The 15,237-nt window shown below is 43.7% G+C and overlaps 1 protein-coding gene across 1 annotated transcript in view; it reads left to right on the top strand.

Annotated features, from left to right (window-relative positions):
- atad2b (ATPase family AAA domain containing 2B) overlaps positions 1-15,237 on the top strand; it is an 85,239-nt gene that overhangs the window by 33,212 nt on the left and 36,790 nt on the right. Inside the window, exons 23-24 of the mRNA XM_071923348.2 lie at positions 961-1,083; positions 6,787-6,915. Coding sequence (XP_071779449.1) covers positions 961-1,083; positions 6,787-6,915 — 252 coding nt within the window. The remainder of the gene's footprint in view (positions 1-960; positions 1,084-6,786; positions 6,916-15,237) is intronic.

Raw genomic sequence — 15,237 nt, 5'->3', positions numbered from 1 at the left:
CACACACTCTTGTACACACAAATTGCCTCCATCGCAATTAGGCGCCCGTCCTCCAATTAGACGAAAGAAGCTGGCAGATTGTGACCCCTCTGCCCCTCTCTGCCTGAACCGTTCTCCCTCTGCCTGCTGTAATGAGGGACGGCCTGTTTACAGTGGCTGTGCTTTTAGTCTGCCTCTTCAACTCAGTTTTTATTTTCTCTCCGTGGACGCAGGCTCCAGTGAGAGAGGAGGATTTAATGATGCTGTGGTAGATCGAAGGGGAAAGAGGTGTAAGCTGTATTAAGGTGTAAGGAGACTGTGTGTGTGTGTGTGTGTGTGTATTTGAAAATGTGTGTGTTGTCATCTATGTGTGTGTGTGTGTGCTCATGCCTGTGTCTTAAATGGGTGAAGTGGTGATATCATGAGACTTTCTTGTATGTCCAACTTCTGCCCCCTAACAATTACCACCAAAGATAGCTCTATCCCTTTTATCCAAACTGTGAGAAAACACTGTAATCCATTTTCTCATAGTTACGGTGGAATGGGTTGGGTGGGTTTGTTTGTTTCGAGATAACCCTGATTGTCTTTTTCTTATATCCATGATAGGTTACTGAGAAACCATTTGCAGTTGTCCTGTTTTGTGAAACAAATAAACTGGAAGCGAACTGCGCGTGAACGGGGTGTAAACTGGGATGAAAACAAGTCCTGGTTAGAGATGTGGTCAAAATTATGTTTCTGGGCATGTTTGGAGAGGCACATGGTTTATGGAGCTGAGAACTACTGTGCTGCATGATTCTTGATGTTAAGAAAGAGAAGATTGATTAAAAAAAAAATAGACAAAATCTGGCAGAGATACTGCTTGACATCCTGGGGTATAAAGGACATGCCTTTGAACATACATGCACACACATGCGTGCACAGAAAATCAGTTTTGTGGCTTGTGACACTAGTTTTATGTTTCACTGTCTCCTTCATTCCTAGACAAGGTGATCAGGCACCGAGCGTGCAGTCTGAAGGACACCGCCCATGCCATGTTCGCCTCTGAGCTGGACCCCGAGTTCGACCGCATGTGTGAAGAGATCAAGGAGGCACGCAGGAAGAGGGGTAAGAACACAAAAGACATGCAGGTTGAACATCATTGGCCACTTTACCAAAGCAGGGAAAAAATGGAACCAACTCAGACTTTTTCTCTTACTGTAGTCCTGGGAATAACGGGGAAAAGAATAGTGGTTTCTTCTTCTACTTGAGACTGTCAACTCTGATTGCTGCCCATCTGTTGGTCACACCCACAACTTGCTCAGTTATCTGTGCCCCACTTGGGTGCAACAATAAATGAAGACTTGACATTGTACACACTAGCTATCGTATACACACAACAATACACATCAACGCTGTCTTACAGATGAGGGGTGGCACCATGGGTAATTTCCCTGAAACTCCCTGAAATATAGGAGGAGCAATAGATACATCAATAATGTGTTGGTTGAAACTGAGGTTACAGTCCAGTGTGATGCTGAGGTACTTGAAAGCCTCAACCTACTCCGATGCTTCTCCATTGATGGTGGTAGTTTTGGGGACACTGAGCTGTGGGACGTTTGTAGGAGAGAGAGGAGTTGAGGAGTGCAAGAATGGCAGAAAGGCAGTGTTGTCAGAGTACTTGATGGTATGTGGTGATAGAGGTTGGGCTCAGGACACAGCCTTGGGGGGTGCCAGTGTTGGTTTTGATGATGGGAGATGAACTGTTGCCTACCCTTATGACCTGTGGTCTGCAGAGAAAACTGTGCACCCACTGGATGAGGTATGGGGGATGTTGAGTTTATGGAGCTTTTTAATTGGCAAAGTGACGCTGAATGTTATTAATGGCTCAACTGAAGCCAGCAGGTTATGGAGAAGACACGCCACTGCATCCTTTGTCCCACTGTTGGCTTTGTAGGTGCATCGGCAGGAGTCCAGATGTTCCCTAACAGTTGGTAGGATGATGTTTAAAAAAAGTCTCTCGAAACATTTCTTAATTATGGAAGTGAGAACAGCCGGTCTGTAGTGGTTGAATTCTGATGGGTGGGGCCTCTTCGGAATGGGGATGATAGTGGATGTTTTCCAGAGTTGTGGAATTGTGGCCGTCTGCAGGGATTTGGTGAACAGGGAATGGAGGATGGGGGAGAGCTCAAGGTTACAGTGTTTTAGGACTTGCCCCGAGATTCCGTCTGGGCCTGGAGCCTTGTTGGGTTTGCATGACATCAGCTGCCGCCAGACATCCACCACCGTAGGGAGGGAGGTGTGTGTGTGTGTGTGTGTGTGTTAGGGCTGAACGATTTTGAAAAAATATCTAATTGCGATTATTTTGACTGATATTGCAATTGCGATATGATTTGCGATATTAGAGGGAATGATAATTTTTACATCATTATTCTAATTTTCATTGAAAAACGTATTAAAATGATTATGGTGTGATTTTTGCGGGGATCTGTACCAAACAAAGATGTTTTCTTAAGTCTGTAGAATATGATGTGTAGGCAGGACATCTCTGCAGCACGACAATATTTAATTTAAAATGGTATTTTGACACACATTTCGTGTTATATAAGTAATATAAGTAATATGTAAATATTGCGCCTCCTGCGATTTGAAAATTGCATTAATTGTTCAGCCCTAGTGTGTGTGTGTGTGTGTGTCATGGGTGTCCAAGCGTGTATAGAAGGGGTTTAGGTTGCAGACAAAGGAGAGGGGATCATCCACTGTCGTGGAGGATTTGCCCACCTGACCAGTAAGTGCTCTGATGCGCTGGAAAGCCTGTTTACTGTTCACGGTGGAGAAATAATATTTTTCTTTGTATTTCAGTTTTGCCCTTTTTAATTTGTGTTAACTAAGGATATGTTCTGGCGTTTTGAGGAGTTAGTAATTTACCCATGGCACCAACCCTGTAAGACAGCACTGAGAACATCACCATGCACTGTATCATAGGTGCAATTAATTATTATAGATTTTTGTAAACTACACTGATGAGAAACGCTATGCTTGAATGCCAACTTAGTGCATCGCTGAACCTCCAATAAACTGAACATAAAACAAAAATTTACTTGGATGGTTGTTAATTTACCTCAGTGGGCCATCCAAATAAAATAAATATATGGGAAACCCTGCCTTAGATTTTAGGGAAAATACAAAGAAATACAAGCACCCTTTGGATGAGTTTTTTCTGCCTTTGTTCCTCCCTGACAGTATGCCAGATCTTCAGCCTTTCACTGGTACAGCGATATAATGAAAAGAAGCAAAGTGTGGAGAGAGGTCTGGCCATGCGAGACTAGTAATACTGCATTAAAAACATTTGTTTATTTGAAATTATAAACAGTTAAGGAGAACACTCAATCGCTTGTATAATGAGCCCTGGCCAGTGCATTTTGGCTGTGTAGTACAGGGCTTATTGTCTCTCCTTTTCTCTTCTTTCCTCCTTTTAAGAAAGCCTTTGATAGATCATGTCAGAGGATAGAAGCTTGCCTTTCTCTTTGGATAATGTATTTTGAAAATCAAGTAGAACCTTTCATGTTTTCAATGGGGAAAAAAAAAAAAAAACCTTCTGTAGGGGAGCCCAATAGTACTTGATGGAACAATCACAGTTTTTAGTGCAGAGTATGTGGCACAGAAAGGAGTGATGCCCGAGGCTCCAGTCTTCCAGACAGTACCTTCTGTGCTAGTTGTCTGCCTGGCACTCGGCAGCTGTAGGCTCACCAAACAGCCCAAAGCAATGCTGAGTGGACTTCAGGGTGGATCTAGATTAGGCACATTCATGCACATGCAGTATACACTATGCAAGCTATTACACTTGTATCAGCAGCTTTTTTTCGTATAGATTTTTATGTATGTTGACAAATATTGAGCACACAGGCATGTAATCAGGTGCAAATATGCGTGTTGGTATTCTTGCACACATGGAGATGGGCTAATGAACACACTTCCTTATAATAAGGCTCCTATTTACATATGTAAAACCATGTGTAAATATACTTGCCACTAAATAGAAACATGCATACATCTAAGCGCTTTATTGTTCCCGTTCCCTCAGGGAGCAGATTCCTGGGCTTAGCTTTGCCCTTTCCAAGACAAAGAATGTCTGTGTGTTCATGTGTGTGTTGTGTGTGTGTGTATGCAAGAGGACCCGAACAAACACACAAATGATATGTGCAAAATATTAAGATCTATGTTGTGGTTCTATAGGTTTGCAGTTAGGGTTGTGCCTATGTACAATGTCATCGGACATCAATGATGGGCTGTCGGTGGTGATGTGACTTTTTCAAGTGCTGTGTTGAGGTTTTCTTTTTCCATCAGTATAATATTTTGAAAATAACATCTTGCTTTTGCAATGTAGCCATTAGCCAAAACAACAAAATCATTGAACAAGAGGAATTTAGAACAATGTTCAGCTGAGTCAGCGGAGGAAAGGAGAGGAGACACACACACACACACACAGAGCCCTACAGCTCACACCGTTCCAAAGAGGCAGCGTTCTCCTCACTTTCAACTTATTTTAAGTCAGTAAAAAGTGTGGCTAGGCTAGTTAAGTCTGTTTTTGAGCGCCAAAAATGTTTATCTGAAAACGGCGTTGTTTTCCCCATAATGCAAACCAAATGGAGAATGAAACTCGCATCAATGAGACAGGACTGCTCCGCGGACAGCATGTCCCTGTGCCCGAGGGACTTTGGTTCCCTCAGTCAGACTTGTCAGGCAGCAACCTCCTACAAGGCTAGAAGTCTCCCTGAATTATTAATATTTTAGCAGTGACAAAACAGCACTTAAGCGTGTGTGCTTATGTGTAATCACTGTAATTAGAGATACAGCAATGACTATTTTTTTTAATTTTTTATGCTTTATTGATAGAGACAGTGTTAGAGAGAGACAGGAAGGTATGGGAGAGAGAGAGAGGGGAGGACATGCAGCAAATGACCGGGCCGGATTCGAACCCGGGTCGCTGCGAGCCTTATGGTACGCGCTCTACTCGGCGAGCCACCGGGGCACCCCAGCAATGACTATTTTTAAGAAGAAATCATATAAATTATTGGTTGGTTCTCCAAATCTCTAGCTACTAGGTTAGCTAGCTAGCGCTGCAGGCTTACTGAGGGAACAAACGTCCCTCGGGCTCCCTGCTGCTGCTGATGTCATCAGCCATCGGAGATGTTAGATTGGGCGATGTGAAGATGTGTAAATGTTGGGCATTGCACAACTCTATTTGCAGTGCCCTTGTCTCTATCACAAATCTGTTCCCTCCCTCATCTTCATACCAAAAAAGAAGATAAGAGGAGACCCAAGCCAGTTTTGTGGATATGACGCATGCACAGTACAAATTAATCAGAATTAGTGTGTTTGCCCAGTACTGCTGCTACTGCTGAGGCATGTTTACAAGTCTCACACTGCATACTGGCACTTGGTACAAGGTTGGCAGGACCAGAATACAGTGGGAAATGACATACAGTAGAGTATACATTATACATCCAATACCTAGCCACAAGAGACTGCACAAGTCGGAGAGAAATCTACTGCTGCATTGTGTTTTCCCCCCTCATTCCCCCCTCAATGGGCAGGAGGCTATGTCCCCACATGCACCCTCTAGTGTTTCACTGTACAAGGATGTGGAAACAAAAATCATTCTGCCACATCAGAGCCACATCGTGCCTAGTGCTGTCCGTGTGATATCTCTTTTATCTGTACCCATGTCAAAAAGATGAGACTGTGTCAGGCATGTAGCCCTTATTGCTCTGGTCAGTCCTGATTATTTATATATATACAAAGCTTATCAGTGCATTGCGAAAACAAGGAGGTGACCCAGTTTTATTTGTTTATTTTTTAACAGATTATCAATGCACAGTCCTACCCCCTGAGGGCTATTGAGTTCCGACTCAAGCCACAGGGGCCTGGCTTTTCCGTGTTAAGTGGGAAACTCTCATCAAAGAGGAGGCCATTTTTAGGGGTCACTCTGTCGCTTCTGATTTCCTCTTTTAGCAACCAAAAGCACAGGATGCTAAATGAATATTGCAGGAGCAGAAGTCAACTGCCTGAGAGGAGGAATACAGCAGTGTGAATATTTCATCTCCTGGTCAAGGTCCTACTGTAAAGCTATAAAGCTATCAATTAGTCCAGCACTGCATGATGTCCGTTCAAAACCCACCGCATATCTAGGGGAATGGCTACGCCCACGATAAGATGAAAGGAGCTATGAAAAATTTAGCAAAACGCTTAAATATAGCAATGTCTGAATGGAAGTGTCTCCTTTAAGAGTTGTTGGGGCTTGTGTCCACACTTCCCTCTTGTTATTCTGGCTGCTCACCTTCCCACAATCCTCTTGTTCAAATGAAGGTGTTCAGTTTGCCTGCAGATTTCCCTCCAAGTGGGTATTTACCGTCAAGCTCTCAGAGAGAGACTCATAGCCATTCAGAATCCGGACACAAGGACACACAAATGCACATACTGCTTTAGGAGAACAAGCACGCATTCAGCAACGTCCTCAGTGGCATCCGTGAAAGATAGCCTCGTAGTTCTGCATTAATATTACTGCTGATCAATGCGTGGTGGTGCTTCCCTCACCACCACAACCACAACCCTGGTGGCCATCTTTGTCTGTCGGCTCACATTGCTAGCTCATTATCTGTCAAAGTGATTTCCTTGTCTGTTGGCATTTGGACACACACACACTCACTCTCACTCTTGCCAACAGTTTGTTTCAATGGTGTTTTTCCACACACACATACACGCACACACACGTACACACACAAAGAGTATTGTCTGTTGTCGGTAACCGATCCTCTTTGGTGACTGCAGACCTCCAGACGCCGGCCCAGCCGACGGCAGCTCCGGGTGCCGTGGCAACCAGGAAGCACCCCGCCGCAGGAGAGGAGCAGGCCGGGAGCAGCACTCAGGGCGAGGCCGCTGACAAGCAGTGCACCAGTAGTGAGTCCCACACACACTCACACCACACACTCCAACACTCAGTTTGTGTGGCAAGTCTGTGTGGACTGAGTGATCAAAGCAATTGAGTACTACAGTAGCAGTGACTATGCATGCTTATGGACTATGGACTATGTACATGACTCACCCACACACACACACACACCCACACACACACACACACACACACACACCCAATAAGGTGAGGCTGATGACAATCATTTCAACAGTATTAAGTTCACTACCAGGGAAGGAAATAAACACAGTCTGCAAGCCAGATGCTGGTATATTTTGGTTTTGGTTTGTGCATTTTCTATCTGTTTGGCTTGTGAAATGGTAAGTGACCAGCGAATTTTTGAGATTCACCAGTGGAATAAACTCAAGTTTCCTGTTATTTTTTAAACCACATATACATGTAGCTTGCATGCCAGCACACGTGCATACAAACACTAACACTCTAGATAACACAGATAACACACAGTAATGCAGATACAGCACCAACCCATATACAAATTAAGCCAGGGCTTCTGAGAAGAAAACTCAGAAAAAATAAGCTGTCAAAATATCTCCCAAGTACTCTCCAAGTACCCTGCTATCTGATGCACACACACTCTCCTTCTCCTTCTAACTGTGTTTGTCTGTCTCTGTCCCAGCAGCAAGCAGCTGTACTGTATTATAGCAGCATACCAGATGTATGTGATGGCACACACCCGTAGGCTTCACACACACACACACACACACACACGTTTCTCAGCAGTGGAGAGACAGCACAGTGGGCAGCCTCATTAGAGAGGCTGTTCTCTCCTACCCACTCAGAGCGTGACCACGCCACAGAGCAATTACATGCCCACCTATGGCAAGCGGCAGGTGCCCGAGGGCGAAGGGAGGGCCGGGCATGGGCAGGGGGCAGACAAACGAGGCCGTTACCTGAACGAGACAGATCTAAGCAGGCTGTGCGTGTAACCGGAGCAATTCTCTGTAGCTTCCACCTGGACAAGATATGGAGGATGAGGCTGCACTAGACACTGAGCTAAAAGAAAAAGTGCAGCAATGACTGTGGAGTCCCCCACAGTCATCATGAGATGTACAGAATGAACATGAGGCAAAAAAGTATACTAGGGATATTCCTTGCCGGCCACGTAAGGTACACATGAGGAAATAAAGATATGACTTCCCCAAAGAAAAACCACGGCACTCCGTCTGCGGGTACAAAAATGTAAAAACCTTTATTATAGGGGCTACATATTAAAAACAGCATATCGATCAAGAACTGGTCTTCGTCAGACTCAAAGTGCTAAAGCACTTACGTGACTGACAAGGAATATCCCTAGTATATTTTTTAGGTATTGTACCCGCCAACCACATGGCGCCAGTTTTTGATGTCTTCTACTACCTCAGATCCAAGAAGCGCTCCTTTCGTATTCTTTTTTCAAGATGAACATGAGGCATACAGGAGCGCTGGGCTACAAGGCATATATCGCTACATGTTTTAGCCTCTGCGAATGAAAAAGATTCCCAGAGACCCAACTCTTTGTCAACATTGTCTTCTTTCGAGGAAGATATGACATGCCTCCATTTATTGGCTGATGTATTATTTCATGATGCTGTGCTGATTGTTTTTATCAGGATTTCACCTGCTTCAAGTTTAAATTGACTCATTCGAATAAACCATTATTGAACCATTATTGTCAATAGAGTAGGCAGCCCAATTATAATGGCCTGTAGTAGCCTAATCATGGACAGATTTTTTAATTTATTTTTTACTTAGTGTAGTACAGCTATCCAACACAGGGTGGTGCTTGTCTCTCATGAGAGCCTCCCTAATAGGACCCCTGCTGTGTGGGTAAACCGTTCCTTCTCCTGGGGAGAAGGCACCCCCTTGAGAGATGAGAGCCTCTGTCGGCCACCATAAATACTGTAAGACTCTGGGCATGTCTAAGTCTCCAGCTCACTGCTATTTATCTTGCTGTGCTAGGCCAAGAAAAAGTGGCGATGTGGTAGGAAGGGGATATTCAGGCCTTACTGTACAGTTTTCCCTGCAATCTTAAAACAATCCAGGGTAGACTGTTGGGGCTTGGATTGGTAGACAGGAACAGTAGGCTTGATCCTGTTGTTTTTCAAATATCTCTTTTTTTTGGCTTGGGGGTTTTAGTCATAATTGTCTAAGACTTATTTGACCTATGTTTGCCTGTTGGTTTTTTTTTTTATGACATTAATAACCATTCAACCGCACATTCCAGTAGTTGGATTGCACTTCTTACTGGTCTGCCAAACTAATGCCATATTTACACTAGCAAAAAATGTGGCTTCTCACATCTGGTTTCAAAGAAATGTCTGGCTAAAGAGCTACATGCAGAGTGTGTGTGTATATGTATAGTTTTTGTCTGTTGTGTGAGCAGATAGAATTTGAGGTCAGAGTCTCTAAAAATAGGTTTTGCAGCCAGATTCTTCCCACATATAAAACAATACATTGTCCAGATCCCTCTTCAGAACCAGATGTGAAAGCCAAAGTGTTCCTTATTCTGCACGAGGCCTAAGAGTGACGGTGAACAGTAGGCCTGTATATTCTTCTTTTAGCTGCAGTCTTTATCTATGGAGCCAAGTGTCACAGATGCGGACCACTAATTTAGCAGCTCTTGGGAGAGTCGTTATCAGCCTCCACCAGAGGCTTAATTAATTAGGCTAACTCGGGTAATTAATTTGTGACATCGGCAACCAGTTCTCACCTGGAGCACCTCAGCAAGGCAGCTACCTAGGTCCAATTAGGCTAATTGATCACAAAGTCAATTATGTCTTGAGATATGACACAACTTCACATGGCTGAAGAGAAATGCATCTGGTGGATGAGACGCCATGAGTCTGCGCAGTTAGTGAGGTGACAAACTGTTGACGACCTTGATCCCACTGTAGCCAGGTCAATTTGGGGCAGTTGACTTCCCCCTCCTCCTATGTGGAAGGTTAGGACACTTGGAGGGCAAAGTGATCCCAGATCATTACCTGCAGGGGGGAAGCCTATCTGGAGCTGTTTAGGTCTGCAGTTCTATAGGGTTTTTATCTGGGCCACCCCTCTCTCTCTCTCTCTCTCCCCCTCCATCCCTCTCTTCCGCTTGCCTAGAGCTGAGACTGGCCTGTGACATTCAGATATAACAGAGAGTAGTGCCAGGGATGAGATGCATTATTTGGGGCTGTGGGGAAAGATATGCGAAAGGCTTTCTGAAGTAGGCTAAGGGCATTTCTGAACCGGTGTTAAAAGCGGTAGCTGTGGCTAAGCCTGGTTCTGGAGAGCTGGATGGGTCGGCCAGCTGCTGCCAGGTCAGTCGAGGGGGAGGAAGATGGTAAACCTTGTTGCTGGGAAGAAGGATGTGGTTTCCATTAGCCTGCATGAATAGCTCTGTCACAGTTTCTCTGCTTGCCCCCCCCCCTTGCTTGCTCACTCCCCCCCTCTCTATCCCTCCCTCTTTCCTGTCACTCCCTCCCAAGGGTAGCAGGAAAACCCAGGCCCCATTACCTGGGCCACGGCCCTGGGTTCATTCTTAGTGCATCACCGCTAAGATCCAGTTCATATGCAGTGCCTTCCCTTCATTCATAATTCAGTCCCCTCAGTCTTACTCATTCTCTCATGACTGTTTTCAGCCAGCTAAATCAGATGGCTCTTTGCTAATCCAGACAGAAGGCATGTGCAATGGAACGCTGAATTGGATCTTTCACTTCTGTTGTGAACATGTTGATAATGCCTTGCTTTAGTGTTTTTCTTTAACATCCGAGTAGGGCTGGGCCATATTGACAAAATCAAATATCACAATATTTTCGACCGAGTACCTCGATATCGATAATGTGATGATATTTTGGGGGTGAGTATTCGTGCTTTCATAAGATATTTACACACAAGAAAATTTTGAAAATTAGTAATGATCATTAGTAATCAGTAACATGCAATCAGTAATAAGTAATATGGATATGATAAGCAGGTAAAGTCAATCATTGTTCATTTTACTCAGCCAGAACAGGCTAATTTAATAAGTTCAGAAAATTTTATCGCTTTACTGTAACACAGCCTTTAAGACCAGGAAGTATTTTAGTAAGTAAGTTATTTCACAACATTACGATAATCAAAATCCCACAATATCTAGTCTCATATCACAATATCGAAAGTTTTTTTTTTTTTGACATGTTCCACCAATTTTAGTACTAGTTGACAAGATTCTTATTCAACTGTTGAACTGTGTTTACGTGGGAAACAAATCACGATACAGGCGCTGCATAATGTGTCCTCCACGTCAGTCAATAGCACGCCCAAGGCAACAGCCACCAGGCTGCATTCATGTAGATGGAACACCGCTGTGTCTTGCCTCTCCCCTACCTTGCATCTCACATCACAGTAAACAGACAGCTTCTCTGCCCGTCTCCAATGCCAATCCATCACAAGACCTTGATGGGAAGTTGTTGTTTTTTTTAAAGCAATGATAAACACTCTTGCTTTGTTTTTTTTTTACCTCAGGCTGAATTAGATGTTGAATAAAAGGATGACCTGGATCTTGGCTCAGGACAAAAGGACAACCAGGCACACAGCCTGTGACTTGCTATGATGGTCACAGCACTTGCTGAAATAGATTAGCAGAAGGAAGGTTTTTTTGTTGAAAATGCAATGCTCTATTGAAGACAATTCCTTTCACTTAATTTCCTCTTTTGAGCTATTTTTTCGGTTCACAAGACCTTTTTCTACTACTCATCGTGAGAAACTGAAGAAAGAGAAGTTTAACCTTGAAGCCAGTGCATTTTACATGCTAGTTGATGTCCATATGTTCTCCAAAGTATGTTTTATTTGCCAGCCCTCTCCCTACCCTATTAACTGGTAATTGGATCAGTAGTGCAGACCAGTTGTTGCCTTGTCTCCTCCTCTACTCTGGGATTGCTACAGGCTCTTCTCATTTGACACAGTATATCAGTGGATGGAGAATAGAGAGTGAACATGTGGACACATACTTGGCCAGTTTATCTAGCACCAGGCCGCTACCTCAATACCACTGGCCTGTAAAACTCTCCAAGTCCAGAAAAGGGGAAGGGACACTTGTTCTTTGATCCCTGCTTTTTTCCTTCCTTTCCTCCTTCACTTTGTCTGTCCCTTCCTCACTCTTTCTCTCCGGTCACCCCTCCCCTCCCCCAAATCATTCCTACTTCTTTTCCTCCTTCCTCATCTTCTTTCCTTTCCTCCATAATTGAAAATTAGATAAGCAAATCTGATGATTGACTCCTGAGTACTGTGCTTGATTAAACATCCCCTATTTGATAAATTCTTTCAGAGAATGCAAAGCAGGGTTTTTTCAAAACCTAAATTTAAAATACTTTGCCCTAATATGGTTCTTATATCCAATCTGTAAAACAATTATTGAAAATGAATGCTCTATCTATAACAAGTAAATTGTAGGTTCCATTTACATTTGAAATGGAAGTAAATTGACCACAGCCCCCTTTGAAGGGCAGCTGGTCCAGACTGCAGGTGTTAAATTGTTCCATGTTCTGTGGATGCACCTAATCTGAATTTCCTCAGCTTCTAATGGCTCAGCCTCTAATTAGAAAATGCCAGTCGTTGACAGCAGAAAAGGAAACATCTTTCCCGGAATTGAGACGGCAGTGTTATTATTAGTTATTAGAACTGGACACAGATTCTCCCCAAGCTGCTTCCTGGCTACCAGGCAAAAACAATCTTGAGTTGCACACTCCGACGCCCTGTGGCGCTCACTAATAAAATCCCTGCAAAGCCCTGAGCCAGTGAGCTTTCGGCATAAGCTGCCATTTTGTGGGCACAGATGCCTGCTGGAACATTGTGGCACCAAGCGTGAAATGAATGTAAAATCAACCATGATGCCTTTTGCTTCCATTTATTGTTTTAGGGTGCAGATGAGCTGACATCAGTGAGCGTCTCTCAGAGGATTCAGTCTCTGTCTCTCTGGCTCTTTTAATTCCCAGCGTATCACCAAGCATAGTTGTTTGTCTTCTGGACGTGTGTTAAGTGTACACACTTGGCAAGGTCGGGTGGCGATCCTCCTCGCAGGATTTTAATATCTGTTGTTTATTACTGTGCAATGCAGATAGCTGCAGATATCATTGTAAACAGCTCACATGTCTGCCTGATAGAAATGAGCCTGGAGAGTTGCACTGGAATGATTGAGCGTTGCTCCTCATTGCCTCCTTGCATGCCCAATGAAGGCAAGCTGTGCTGCCTGAGGATGTGGGGGGGGGAGGGGAAGGGGAGACCGAGAGAGAGAGACAGAGACGGAGAGACACTTTTGACCACTAGACAGAAAGAGTTACACTGCTGACTATGCCCAATTATGATATATGGTTATTGCCTTTTCAAAGGTTATGCTTTGTGTTTTGCAGAAGATGCCAGGATAGGGGCAAGGGTGAGCATGTAAAATACTGCCAATGCGTAGGCGTCCATATTGAGCAGGGCTCCTGAGGTAATTTCGTTTCACTTTGTTAATGCTGTTTTTTCCTCCGCTGATGTCAAAGTCTTGTAAAGCTTAGCAGATTTTTCCATTATGTTGACGCTTGATTGTTATTGAGGCAGCCTTAATGCAGTGTCTAAATGCTGTTCTGAAATTTCTGCTGATGGACTGTCTGCTTAATCAGTTAGATGGCCAGACAGGAGTGACACATTTATTGTTCTGAGAGCCTGTTTTCAGTTTAGGGATATCTTGGCCGTCACAAATTACGTTCGAAGGCTGCCATGGGTGGTAGACAAGTCTTGGATTTTCAATAAGCCTTGGCTGGGCTGCCATTCTAATTAAAGTGGATCTAACGCTGGGCTTTCTATGACAAAGAGCCTCTCTCTTTTTCTCTGTTTCTTTCCAACACTAAAGAGCAGCCCAACTTTGCTGCATTTAGGCTAAACTACAGACAGAAAATTGCACAAGGCCTCCTGGGCATTTACACTCATTGTTTTTACCATAGTGAAGTCGATTAGTCAATTTCGGTAAACATCAGAAGCTAGTAAACACCAAGCAGCCTAATGGGGAGTATTCCCTCTCCCTGCCCGATTCTGATAAGTTCTAATTGACTGGAACAATTGCACAAACATGATGCACTAGTGCTAGATTAGTTGGAATGACTTATGGATTTGTTGGTGAGATCCAAATTACATTTTGCATTTTTGTGCACTGCTTAACCCGGCTTGATGGAAACCGAACTGGTGTCTTTTTCCCATTAAGGTCTACCCATTATAACGTAGCTACCTTGTTTTACTTGGTGCAATTGGAATGCAGTGATGTTGTGAAGTTACGATACGGTTTGCTAATTTTGAATATTTGCCTCCATACTCCACTCAGAATGCCATTGGAGGCAAAGTAGACAACAGACTTTAACCCCTGTTCTTCTTGGTTCATGACTTTTAGGGTTTGTAGTATTTTTGTTTGCTCAATGTGTATTTTTTTAATGTGTTTTAAACCCTTTTCTCGTAGGGATAAGAAAGAAGGTCTTCACTTAGTAGCAATGGTCCTCTGGTTATTGATACTGGTCTCCGAAGCTCAAGTGCATTCTCCTTTGCACAAGTCTCCTGTCCCAGAATAATGGATAAGCTAATGTCTACATTTTCCTTGGTGCAGGTGAACTTTCCTAAACACACACACTCAAACACACATAGTCACATCTCCGTGGACTATTTAAAGAGATGGGTACATCAAGCGACATGAGTCACATTCGGCCACCATAAGAACAGGAATGTGCACAGACTGGGTTTTTCATTACATTAAATTACTCCTAGAGTCGCATTCAGCCAGACTAAACACCGTATCTCCATTAAGCCGGGAGATGAGATGCATTCTCTCTCAACACAGCTGCCTTTTCCCAGCTAACAAGTCATTAAGCCATGTCATCTGAGAGTGTCGGGCAGATATGTAGTTCACCAGCTCTCCAGTGTTAAAGCCATACCTCCGCATGGTTCACTGTTATTTATCAAACCCATCTTGTCTGTGACACTGCATGACTGATGGGCCCATGTTAATGTAGTGTTCCAATGATAAATATGGTGAGAGCTTTTTAATAATTTTATGATCCAGCTCTGCTCTTTGTTCTTGCAGCGGCATCACGCCACTCTGGAGTCTCTGTCACACACAAGTGGCTGTAAATTGCTTTGTCTCACACAGACCTCCTCTTCATCTCTCTTTTTCTTTGCATAAAGGACGCAGACTTTGTGAAGGAGACAGCTTGTTTAGGAGGTTAAGTAAGCCATCAAGTGAAGGTGTTTCAGTGTGATCACTTTAGTTTTGAACAGCTCCTTTTTTTTTTTTTTTTTAGCTTCATCCTCTGAATATTGTATTGTTAATC

This window comes from Centroberyx gerrardi, chromosome 18, assembly GCF_048128805.1.
Source record: "Centroberyx gerrardi isolate f3 chromosome 18, fCenGer3.hap1.cur.20231027, whole genome shotgun sequence".
Lineage (NCBI taxonomy): Eukaryota > Metazoa > Chordata > Actinopteri > Beryciformes > Berycidae > Centroberyx > Centroberyx gerrardi.
This window is presented reverse-complemented; position numbering and strand designations above follow the sequence as displayed.